The 13,116-nt window shown below is 45.3% G+C and overlaps 1 protein-coding gene across 5 annotated transcripts in view; it reads left to right on the top strand.

Annotated features, from left to right (window-relative positions):
* Window positions 1-686: 686 nt before the first annotated feature.
* Window positions 687-13,116, top strand: part of EGFLAM (EGF like, fibronectin type III and laminin G domains) — a 172,621-nt gene continuing 160,191 nt past the window's right edge. For 3 of the 5 annotated variants that reach the window (XM_007467617.1, XM_007467615.1, XM_007467618.1), the window contains exon 1: window positions 878-974. In XM_007467617.1, the coding sequence (XP_007467679.1) occupies window positions 878-974 (97 nt within the window). Of the gene's footprint in view, window positions 975-13,116 lie in introns of all 5 variants that reach the window. The other 2 variants (XM_007467614.1, XM_007467616.1) reach the window with 2 other exon arrangements.

Raw genomic sequence — 13,116 nt, 5'->3', positions numbered from 1 at the left:
CCCTAATCTCCACCCGGCCTTTCCGACAGAGTGGCAGGCTTCAGCTCTCCATCTGCGCGCCTTAAATCCCATTTATCTTCTTAGCGCCTGGGTCCTGGCCGGCCCCGCCCCTCTTCTTCCTACGCACCCCGCCCCCCCCGCAAATCACAGACCGTCGCCTCCTCCCGCTGCTATCCCCCTTACTCCTAGTGCGGTGGACCGGCTAGAGCAAGCTTTGGAGGTGGTGGGTAAAGTGCCCGAGGAAGGTGGAAGCGACCTAGAGGGGCGCGGCCGGAGGACAGTATACCAGGGGAGGGGGAGGCGCCGCAAGATTTCAGGCTCAGGACCAAGGCAGAGGGTCCTGGACTCGCAGTCACCTAAATCCTGCCCTGCGTCTCTAGCGGTTGAAGTCGGCCCCTCCTAGCGCCCCAATCTAGGTCACCAGCCGGGAAGGGCTGAGCTGGGGGTCGCTAGAGGGGTGATGCGCGGGCTCTTTGCCCTAGAGGGGGACGAAGAGTGAATTGTCTCAGGGCCTGCCCCTCTCACTTCCACTCGATTGTAATTCCAGCCCCGGGCCGGTCGAGCCTCCCTCCCTCTCTCCCGCGGCCAGCCAGTCCCTCCCCGTCGGCTTCCCTCGCCGCCCCCATCCCCGCCCTCCCCCCCGCCCCGCCCGAAAAGCCCTGCTGCTCGAAGCCCGCTTCACTCCCGCACGCGGACCTCCCGGCTGCTGTCCTGCCTCCGTGGACTCCTCCGTGGTTCCTGGTCCAGCTCCCTCAGCCCTTCGCCTCCTCACCTCGGTCAGGGGATCCGCGGGGCCGCGTCCCCCGACGTATCTCAGGAGACGCCCTTTCCCTGTGCGCCCAGGACTTGGCGAAACTTCTCAGGCGCCCGCGGTGAAATGGATTTAACCCGAGGCGTCTTGCTCCGGCTCTTGCTCCTGGCTTCCAGCCTCGGACCCGGCGCTGTGCCGCTCAGAGCAGCTCACAGAAAACCAGGTAATGCTCTCGGTGCTCCCGGGAGCATCACGTCCGGAGCGCCCAGGTCCCCGTCTCTAGCGAGGACCCAAAGCGGGCAACGCACCGCCTCTCTCACCCCTGACCAGCGGCACTTAACTGGGTTCTTCTCTGCCCAGAGCCGAGAAAAGACGCCAGCCTCTCCCTCCCCCTCCCAGGCCAGGCGGTTCCAGGGATATTTGTTTGTTAAAAGAACGATCTATTTTCCAGTCACAGTAGAGGTGAAGGGCTCTGTATTTGACCACAGAGAGCTGAGAGTTGGGGCAGCGATCATGCTGTCTCAATTACAAGGATTGCAACTGTGCAAGAAAAGTCAAACAGCTCCTCCTGTGTCTCTAAACAGCTTATTGAATTCGTATTGTTCAGAGCCCAGCGATTTCCTGTTAAGTGTCTGAAGATTCGCCTGGTGTACCCTATGCCCATCTCCGGTCCTTCCCACGCACTATGTAGGGATGTGGTCTCTACTGTTTAGGATCCTCTTCCACTCTGGGGCCGTTTTCTCAGAAAGGAGCACCCAACGAGTTAATTTTTACCGTGATTTGAGCTCCTGTCTTTGCTGTGCGATTTAAACAAAGATGTACAGCGTTGTGGGCTATTACAGTGAGCTGCTGAGAACTCGAAACACACTAACTTGCATTTTCTCTAGTTACACAGGTAGAAAGTCTTACTGTGTTTTTGCCTACTTTGGTTTGGCCTGTGTGGTGAGATTATTCAAAGTAGAACATTCTAAGCAAGAAAGTTCTAAACATTGTTTCTCGGATAATGATTTTTATTCCTCTTTGCTGAGACTATATTTAGAATTCTGAAAAATCTGTTTTTTCTTAGTTTACTTTGCAAGCGGGGTTGTCTTATGGTAGTAATTACATCGCGTATGAACAATGGAAAACAATATAACTTTACTTGAATGCAGTCAGCAAAACTTTGCAGAAAGCACAGTTTGTCTTCACAAATAATGTTGCCCTTAGAAAGAGACAAACAGGGGAAATTGATCAGAGGTCAAAGAAAATAATCTTGGCAGGTTCCCACATGGCTGCTTAAATATTTTTGCTGCTCCAGGATCTCTCCACTTGGAAATATGACTTGTTGCCTTTCTGCTCTGGAAGATGCCTTCACTCTTCAAGCTGTATCTATTATCACCTGCGCCTTGCTACCTGCCTTGAAATTTATAATTGTTGTTATAATCTGAAGCACACTTAAACTATGAGCTATTCTAATCCCACTGATCATTCACTTTGGAGAAAATAGCAGCAGTCCCAGGTGATATTATATTAAATTGTTTCTTTCCTACATGCACGCAGACACACATCTTCAAGGATTTCAATGAAGGGCTTCTTTCTAACTTTCCTCCTTAAGATACCCACACATGATCATCTGCATTCTGTGGGTTTATTTACATAAAACCATCCAGTCACAATTTTTGAACAATGCATAGTTATACCTGTAGTTCTTAAGCATGAGCAGTGTATGTAGTATATTCTTTTAAGGCTAGATTTCAATTCGTTTAAGCAGAATTTTTTTAAAAAAGTATTTCACAAAAGCCTGCTGTGTAAAACCTGCTCATACGGTTCACCATATTTCCTTTCTTATTTTCTGTAGTTCCTCTCCTACAGATATTTCCTACCTGGTTCATCCAGGGTTTCATTCTGTTATTCATGCCATGAATATGCCATGAATATTATTTGAAGCATAGATAGGGTTTTGATAGTGGAAACTCTACATTTTAAATATTTTAGCACGTTAAATATATCAAATTTGAGGTAAAAGGAGTGTTTGGACCGGGTTCAGCCTAGGAGAGTTTTTCATTACTTTATCATTTCATCCAGACACTGGCTTTCAGGTTGGAAGGCTGCTCAGATTAAAATGACAGCTATTTCATAAACTTTGGGGGCAAATACCCTCCTGGGCTCGTTTACAACCCTTGGAAAGATTAGTTTTTGATCCGGAGAATTGGTCCAGATTAAAGACTGAATGTGCCCCACTTGGCTCTGATGTGAACAGCAGCCAGCTGATTTATAATCTTCCCCAGACACCAGCAGATCATGCTAGTATCCATACAGGAGTTTCTTTGTACCTTGTTTCCTCAATAGAAATTGATTTGTGTGCAGTGCTTTGAAGGTAGCATGGCTACCCCTAAGGTGTACTGCAACAGTCCCGTTTTATTTGGATGACCCTGTCTTTCTCCTCACCCTCCCTAAATCTCCCTTTGACAAGTTTGGCTTTGTTGGAGAAGTATTGGATTCAAAATCCACCTGAAAATTTCCCATCCCCATCTACTTCTGGTGAGAAAAAACCAAGCAGCAGCTTCAATTATGAGTCTCATTTGGGTCCAACATAGACAACTTTTCCCTCCACCCCAATATAGCTACTCCTCTGTCACTGAGTGTTAATAAAGAAACCTCTGCATTTGCTGAGACTCACAAGAAAGAACAGTTCGCAAGTTAAGTCAAATTAAATAATAATGAGCATTAATTAATTGCTTTCTACACTGTCCTAAGAACTTGACACATACTGATTTATTTAATCAACCCAATAGGTCTGTGAGATGGGTGCTATTATTACCCCTGTTTAACTGAAGAGGAAATTGTGGCTTAGAGAAATTAAATATCTCACCCAGGGTCACCCAACTAGTAAGAGCCTGCATGGGAATGCAGGCTCTGATACCCAGGAACAGAAAGGAGTCCTTAGCAGCCCGGTTAGGAGAGGTGTGCAACCCCTCCGGGAGGGCATCTTCCCCCTGGATGAATGGGGGGGGGCTCCCAAATTCGAATCACAGACCTGGCAGGAAGTGAAACACCCTATTGTACAGCTGCGCTGAGCATGACCAAGGGACTTGCCCAAGTTAATATCAGAAGCTCAACTGGACTAGCACCCAGACCCCCTTGAGTGGTTTCCAGTTCTTCCCTTACCCAGAGTCTCACCAGGACATGCAGGGAGGACTGTTGTGCCTCTGATGTAGGGCAGGGGGGAGGGAAAAGGAAATCCAGACACATCTGCTGGGACCAACATGTGTCAAGCCACGTGTGTTCCCACAGGCAGATTGCTAACTTAACGGTGTTAGCTTAACTCTCTGGCACGGGGAGAGAGGGGCTGGAGGGCTGCGTGAGGGCCCTGCCTTTCCTCTGCCTTTCCGGCTGCCTGAGGTCCCAGGGTCAGTGGGACAAGGTCAGGTCAGGGTTCAGAATTCAAGGTTTTCCGCTGCAGGACTGGAGATCCGCAGTCATTTTGGGGAGGAGATGCAGGTCTGTGATCTTTTCCTTTCCACTTTTCCCGCAGTGTTTCTCTATCTGAAAAAGGGGACTAAAACAAAGATCCAGGGAAACTCAGAAAGAAAAAAAACAAAAGCCTGGAGGGGCAGAGCAGAGTTAGCGCAAGGGCAATGTGCCTTGTCGGTTGCTGTGGGGAATACATGCCTCTAGGTGGTTTCTGCTGCTACTAGTGTGAGGCTGAATGGCTAAAGGGTCAAGCAAAGGTCAGGGCTCATCCTCTTCTACTTCCCCCACCCACCCAGTATAACCTGAAATTCACAAGAGATTGGTTTTGTCCTCGCTCAAAGCTCTCACCCAAGTCCCTTTCCCAAAGCATGTAATCTGGGCGGGGCTCAGCTCTTCCGGATGTCACCCCTCCCTTTCCAACCAACCCTACTCCTCCGCGAGGCTCATCCAGATTGTCTTGCTTCTTGATGAAAACTGGCGCGACAAACGCCCTAGGAGGGGTTATATATATTTCTCCCCAGCACCTAACTACTAGTGTCCAATGCAGTTCTGGCACCATGGCAGAAATATTTCCCTCTGATCCTTCCTTCCATCAGCCCTCGTACCGTCCCATTTGTTTCCACATCATACCTCATCCCTATAAAGAAGCCCCTGCCTCTCTTTCTCTCTCTTTCCTTTGATCCTCTCTGAGGTAAAGGGACACAGAGAGGTCTCGGTCAGGAGTAAATGTGTGTAACATGAGGCAGTACTTTTTTCTCAGAATCTTTCTCATGGGAGAGTGACTTGTCCAGAAAGGAATTGAGTGGTGTTTCGCTTTTTGGTTTTGTTTTTGTTTTTGCTTTTTGTTGCTTCCCTGAGCCCAGGGCTTTAATAAACTTAGAATTCTTTTGGGAGTAGCTGTCCATCTGTTCATGGGTTACTGTAGCTCAAAAGTGGTCCAGTGAACCCGAGCTAGATTTCTGGAAAACAGGGACTCAGGTGTCTGAGGTGGAGGTGGGATCTCAACTCCTGCGGTGTTATCCTCGGGAGCTCCTGTCTTCTCCTACCTGACCCACTAGGCAAGCAGGACTGTATTTCTCCCAACGGACTAAATGAGTGACGTGATATCTTGATTGCAACAGAGAATCTTTTGAGCTGGTCAAGACCCTTGCCACTTGTTTTGGTCACAGCAAGTTGCAGGTATTAGAAGTGCACCTGCTATTTCAGGGATAAAAAAGGGAAAGGGTGAGGAGATGCTGCAGAGACTAAATGGCAGTTTGTAGGAGAAACCCTCCAAACCCATCTTTGATTGCATTGGTTGTGAACCGTCGTTCTGAAGAAGGACCCCAAAGTATGCTTCAGCCTCCTGAAATGAGCTGGAAGACATTTGCCTCCTTGAAGAATCCCGATCTCATGGGATGGGGGTCTGGGCCTGGGGGCAGAGAGAGACGCAGGTGAAGATCAAATCAAATTGCTGCCAGCAGAGGGCGCAGTTTCCAGAGCTGGCGCAGAGCGGATCTCAACTTCTGACCCAGGCGACTCACTGCTGAACTTCTTTGTGGATAAGAATTCTTGGCGTGCATCCCAGACATCTGCTTTTTAAAACAAGAACCGCAGGTCACTTGGTGCATGCGGTTCACAGTCCACACTTAGGGACGCGACGGAGAACTTGGGCTCCTCCCATAGCCTCCCTGCCTCCACCCCAGGTACTCTCCGGTACCCCGACAGCCTCCACTTCCACAGCAAGCATCTGTATTACAGCCAAAACAACCCCAGTGTTTAGATTCTCTGCCGGGTTTCCGAAGGTTGGATTCGGGACTTGAGGTCCTCTGAAGGCCCCTGAAAGACATCTCTTCTGGGCAGGTCGTCCTTCTACTCACCCTCTTTCCCAGTAACCCCATCATTGAGAGATGGCTGCACACGGCGGGACACTCTTCAGTAGCATCAACAAGAAGCCAGGCTGTATATGACCAGCCCCTGCCCCTCATTTCCCCCAGGCCCATTCCACCACCGCTCCCACGCGGCTCCTTCTTTCAGGCAGGCTTCTCCTGGCGGAGCCGGAAGGCTTGGGTGAAAGCACAGACTCTGCTATTCGACAAATTTGGGTTCAAGTTCTGACACTTTTTAAAAAAATTATTATTATTAGTTACTTGGTGACATAGGGCTAGTTATATTAGCTCTGTAAACCTGGGTTTCCTTGTCTGTAAAAATAAGATAGAACCTACCATTTAAGGATTAAATGAGGTAATACATATACCAAGGCATTAAAAAAGGATTAGAAGCCTGAAGCTTGAAGGCAATGTTTATGAAGTTGGGATTGTTTAATCTGGAAGGGGGTGTGGGTGGGAGAAGAATGTGTGTATTTCCAGGCATCAGAATAATTAACATAGACACTTATGAGTTCATGTACTTTTTTTTTTTTTTTTTTTTATTTATTTATTTATTTATTTATTTATTTATTTATTTATTTTTATTTTGCCGTACGCGGGCCCCTCACTGTTGTGGCCTCTCCTACTGCGGAGCACAGGCTCCGGACGCGCAGGCTCAGCGGCCATGGCTCACGGGCCCAGCTGCTCCGCGGCATGTGGGATCTTCCCGGACCGGGGCACGAACCTGTGTCCCCTGCATCGGCAGGCGGGCTCTCAACCACTGCGCCACCAGGGAAGCCCGAGTTCATGTACTTTTATCTTTTCTTGTACATGTTAATGTATGATTGATAACATAATTCTAATTTTACTGAGTTGTACAATTTTTTAGATAAACTGACAAATCAGAAAGACTCTTTGGTCAACCACATGCCTTGATCTGGGGTTTGGAAATATGGCTGTGAGGTTTGTGGTCTTGCTGGAGTAGATTCTTTTGAGAAACAGTATCCCCAAGGGTGATGGACAGTTTTTGTCGGGTAATTGTCATGTGGAGGTTTTGTTCCTGAAACAGAATCATCCAGACTGACGTGTGACTGGGAGTCTGTGAAAATCTCCATGAAGCTAGAGAGCTAAGAAAGGGTCAGGGTCTGCTCATTGATCATCAGTTTGGAGTAATTTTTGAGCCACTACCAGTGACATAGAAAGATAGAGACTGGGCTCCATTGGCTCTTCCTTTTCTTATTAATGAGTCGTGCACTTCCAGAGCTGTAAGAAAACACCCCACTTACCCGAGATAGCCCCACCAGCTTATTTTAAGAATCGAAGGAAATAAAGCAGACTAGTGCTTTGAAAGAACTGAAGTGTTACACAAAGATGGGATGTTACTAACTAATAATACTCACACTAATTATTATTACCTTAACCAACCAGACCCACCAAGGACACACTTTCTGAAGCTTTGATCTCTTTTCCAGTCTCTTCTTCCCCATCCCCGTAAAGACACTTGAAGATTCTTTCTCTGACTCTGCAAATCCTGAGCAATTTAAATCTTAACACTTCTGTTTGCTGACAGGGCACCCAAAATCCCGAATCAGATTTAATGCAGTGTTAATGCTATTTATTTCTCTTGATGCAACAAGTTGATATTAGCCAGTTAATGGTTTACATTGTGCAGAAGGGGTTGTATCAGCAGGCACTTTTCTGTAACATCTGGGCAGTTGGAAACATAATACTTAAATACAACCTGAGTTTAAAGCCTTCCTTGGACAGATGGCTAATTTTATTCATCTAATCTTACACTTAGGAATAGGTCCCATGATCCTTTGCTGGTAATTCTTAGAGTGAGCAGAGACGTAAATAAACTGGATGATGGCTGTGAATTAGACGCTTGTTTGCTTGTAATTTATTTTTTAAATACTTCAGTATAAACAGTTATGGTGTGAATTACTTTAATCTCTGAGCACCCTAAGGGTGCTTAATTAACATTTGAAGTAATCCAGGATAGAAGGTACCGCTCTGGCATAAGAGTTTACATCTTTTTTTAATGTCTTGGTGGCTGTGTCATACCAGTGGTTAAGTATTTTTTTTTTTTTTTTTTTTGCTGTACGCGGGCCTCTCACTGCTGTGGCTTCTCCCATTGCGGAGCACAGGCCCAGCGGCCATGGCTCACGGGCCCAGCCGCTCCACGACATGTGGGGTCTTCCCGGACCTGGGCACGAACCCGTGGCCCCTGCATCGGCAGGCGGACTCTCAACCACTGCGCCACCAGGGAAGCCCGGTTAAATATTTTGAATTCACCTCTGTGCTGGCCAGGAGTCTACACTCCAGGGCTGGTTAGTTACCACTTGAAGAACTTTACTATGATGTCTACTCTCAAAGGTGGCTGGGAAGATATTTCAAGTGATGCTATCAAAAATCCAGGCTAGAGGGTTTGTTAATTAGCACAGACAAATTATGTTAGAAATAATGTTTTCATTGGTGAAATATGTGATTGGCTAGAAAGATTATACATGCCCCTCTGTTTTTGCAAGGACAGAGAGTAACAATTCAGTAAGCTCAACAGTCAAGCTGCTTTGGCATCGGGCCAGAGCTCCATTCAATCCTGTATATTCCTCACTTAACAGTAGATTGCCTGATCGCTCTGGATGATTTGTTGATCCTGCCATTAGAACACTGCTGCATCTGCCTCAGCAAGGTGCTTGCAGCTGTAACAAACAGCTCTAAGTCTCAGTGGCTTGACATAAGATTTATTTTTCATTTACTCCAAGTCCAAAGTGATTGTTTCTTGTTGGGCAGCTCTCCTGGGCTGCCCTTCTCCAAAGGGTGACTTGAAAAACCTGAGTCACTCTGCCTTTAATACCTTCATCTTGTAATGCCACCATCTTTATTTTTTTATTTTAATTAAAAATTTATTTTATTATTTTATTTTTGGCTTCATTGGGTCTTTATTGCTGCACGCAGGCTTCCTCTAGTTGCAGCGAGCGAGGGCTACTCTTCATTGCAGTGCGCGGGCTTCTCATTGCAGTGGCTTCTCTTGTCGTGGAGCACGGTCTCTAGGCACGCGGGCTTCAGTAGCTGCAGCATGTGGACTCAGTAGTTGCGGCACGCAGGCTCTAGGGCACGCAGGCTCAGTGGTTGTGGTGCACAGGCTTAGTTGAACGGGCTTAGATCTTCCCAGACCGGGGATCAAACCCATGTTCCCTGAATTGGCAGGCTGATTCTTAACCACTGAGCCACCAGGGAAGTTCCCACCATCTTTAAAATGGGCCTCCAAGGTGTCATGGAAGGTAAGAAGAAAGAAGGCTTGTGTGGGAGATGTTTATGTGTCGGGCCAGAACGCGGTCACAGGGCCTCAACCTAACTGTAAGGAGGTCGGGAAATGTAGTTCAGCTGTGTACACAGCAAGACAAGGACCAGACGTGGTAGATTGTCTCTCATGCAGTGCTTTGGAGTTCCTCAAAGAACAAACAGGGATGTTAAAAGAGTAAGTTATTTGAGAATTTTTGCAACTTCCTGCCCATCCATTGTTCGTATATGTGGCAGAATTTGGCCTAGAATTTGCTTTCATTGTAGTGTACAACGTGGCTGAAAAGCAGATAGTTACCGCCTATCTTAACTTGTTGGAGGCTACCATGACTTAATAAAAGATCCTAAAAACCAGGCAGCCAAATTGACTTACATCAGTTTGCAGTAGGGTCCAAAAATAGGTATATGTTTACGTGACTACATGCTGTTTGTTGCTGTATATTTCCTACATTTTACAAAAAGCAAAATAAATCCTTTTTAAAAGGTAAAATAACTACTCAGTGGGTTAGAGTGAATTTCTAAGGAACGTCAACTAGAACTTCAGTTTTTACCAGTTTTCTAGAAGTTCCTTCTATTTGTATCCCATAACAAAAAGGAGTATTCATGGTAGAATAATTTATTCAGTGAGAGATGCATCTTAAAATATAAAGATCATTTTTTAGACACCACAGCCTGCTTTGATGGGGATGAAGATGATCCCCCCAAAATAAATTGATATGTTTTGTTGAACCGCTGCACTTTTCAAAGCACTTTTAGAGAAATGATCTCGTTTGATCTTGTAACCCTTGCCCCACTGGGAAGTCAAGAGCTGATGACTTAGCAAAGAGGAAACAGGCACAGCCAGGACGTGAACCCAGGTTGTCAACCCGTAACCCCTGATGCTTCCCATCAATCCAGAGGTTTTCTTGCAGCTGATGGATAAGAGCATGATCGCTGTGATGGCCCTGAGTCTAGCTCTGCAGCCAGGAGGGACCTTGCCAACAAGACTCACCCACGTTTTACTTGCAGGGGCTCCATGCCTGTCACAGGACACTCTGTAGAATGAACTGGTACTGCTTTCAGTCATACTCCTGACTGCAGAATACGTGATGACTGAGGGGCTATTTGCAAATGAGAGGCAGCTGTAGTGGCTTGAGGATATAGCTCCAGAATCCTCCCAGTGTCTCCTATAGAAGATCCTTTTGGGGTCTCAGGGACACTCAGGATACTCAGCCTGGCTTTGTTGTTCCTCCCAGCTTCCCATTCCTTCACTATTTAGCCATCTTCTTTAGTGGAAATAATATTTGCTACACCTTCAATGTGAGTATTTCAAGGTTTATCATTCAAGTCTCAAGGCTTTCTGGTAGTTTCTTCAGCATCTTTTTGATGTTCTAGGAGTTCCTAATGACTGTAGTTAAACAAGTAAATCATTAGGTTGGAAAAAGAGGCCTTCCTTTGATAGCTATTTTAGAGTAATTGATGGGCTTTGGCCGCAACCTACACACATAACACACATCCCTGAAGCTTGGAGGAGTTGTAACAAGAATCCAATCAAACAGACATGGGTTTGAATCCTAGTTTTAAAATTGATGGCTGCCTGATCCCAGACAGAGTATTTAACCTCTTTATACCTTAGATTTCTACCTGAAATTTAAGGCTCATAATACCTCCCACAAGGGTTTTATCTGATAAATCAGTGAAATAATATGATGACTGGAAATGCAGCTAGGAAAGTACTTAAACATTTGGTACATAATGGGAACTCCAAAGTTATCCATATTAACTAGGTTCTTTTTGATTTATAGAGTTTATGTAGTGGTAGAGATGGTAGTTTTCCCATATTTGATATAACCGCAAATATTGACAACATTGACGCAAATGTATAATTGAACTTAGGCTCCCATGAAAATGGAATTGAAAGGAATTTCATTTCCTTAATCTCATATTATAGATTCTTCAAGTTTATATCATCAAATGATGACTTTTGGTGTCTAGATCAGTCATAAAGTTCATTTTATTGATAAAAGATATGGAACCAGCATAGAGTTTAATAAAAATAGCTCACATCCTTTTTGGCCTTTGTATAAAACCAAGAAGAAAGATCCTGTATCAAGATTATATATAGCTACTATAGTAGTGATAGATTTTCATGTATCAGCTGTATGGCTCTGTACCCCAAAAGAGGTTATTTGCAGTTGGAATATAAAGAAAATTTTCCTTAGCTACCTTCTTTACTGTGGTATTAGATAACAAGTATAAAAGATGCTATTTCTATGATATCTGCTCTCTCCCCATTCTGAGTCAACCATACTCTCTGCCAGAATACTCTTTCTAAAATGCAGTTCTAATCCTGTCACTCTTGGGTTTAATATTCCTTTCTGGCTCTCTACTGCCTTCTAAATTCTAAAGCTGAGCATCCAAGGTCTATTAGAGTATGGCCTCCACTTCCTTTTCCTGTCTTCTCACTGAATACATAATCTGTATTCCAACCAAGCTTGATTATTTGCTCTTCCACAGTCCTCCTCTTTGCTTCCCAGTGGTGGACCTGTCCAGTTGATCCATCCCCTTGGAACATCCTTCCCTCATCTCTGCCCAAGGAAATGCAGTGACCCTTCCAAGCATGGCTCAGTGCCATTCTGTGAGGTCTTCACGTACCCTCCCAGCCAGAAGCCCTTACGCTTTTCTTTCGTTTTGTCTTGTATTATGTTTTTGATGTACTAACCCATGCCTTGTCTTAGATTTGTAACTTGTGAAGGAAAGCCGTATGATGTCTTCACCTGTGTGTCCCCTCCATCGCCTGCTGGAGTGTCTTGCATTCAGCTGGTCTTCCCCAGACAGCTATGCAGTGGAAAACGATGGCCTCGTTTAGGGCAAATACTTTTTAACGTGGTATGATTAATTTGATCATGTTCGCAGCTCCCAAATTCACTTCCTTCCTCCCTCATGATACAGAAAAGGTGTCATTTCTCTGTGCCAACATTTTTTCTCAACCTGAGAAGACATTTGAAAACCCACACTGCAGTGTGATTTAGAGAAGGCAATGGCCCAGGAGTCAGTCTGTAGCAGTATATAATTTAAATCCTATCTCCATGCTGCCAGAGGCTATTGGAATCGTGGGTTTTTAAGGAGCGTCTGATCAAGTCCATACTGTGAAATATGTCATTTTCAATACCCAGAGAAGAGGTAGAGTTTGAAGTAACATGTGGGGCTGCCTTAGACCTGCTTTTTATCATGTTTTGGAAGGTTAAGAAGCAAAGGCAATAATGCTGTTTACTCAAACATCAAAAGATAGCGGGGGAGGACGAGTGAAAACAGTCCAGTGTTCAGTTCCCCTCCTTATTCCAGTTGTCTTTGAAAGCAAAGGAGCGTGAGATGTGTGTGGGAATGGCATTGGCGCTGTGATAGAAGACGTCAGGTTGCAGGGGAAGGGATAAAGCCAGTCCATCTCATAACGAGATCTGACTGTGAGGTTGGGAGGAAAACAGGACTCAACAGTCTTCTTCAGTTTCATCGTGCTGACCCTGGCTTACTTACGAAGATCAATTCTTTAATCCCTGGAAAGTAAAGCAGCCAGAAGATAGAGTGTTTGCAAAGGTTTTTCTGGTCTTTGTTTTGTAAGGACTGTCATACCTGATAAAATGAATGCTCCTGGGAGGCCCAACTGAAAGCAACCAATTGATCGACCCATTCACCAATTAATTTCTTGATATGTACATACACATACATATATATATATATATATATATATATATATATATATATATAAAAAATAAACTGCACTGT

This window comes from Lipotes vexillifer, unplaced genomic scaffold (assembly GCF_000442215.2).
Source record: "Lipotes vexillifer unplaced genomic scaffold, Lipotes_vexillifer_v1.1 scaffold1432, whole genome shotgun sequence".
Classification (NCBI taxonomy): domain Eukaryota; kingdom Metazoa; phylum Chordata; class Mammalia; order Artiodactyla; family Lipotidae; genus Lipotes; species Lipotes vexillifer.
This window is presented reverse-complemented; position numbering and strand designations above follow the sequence as displayed.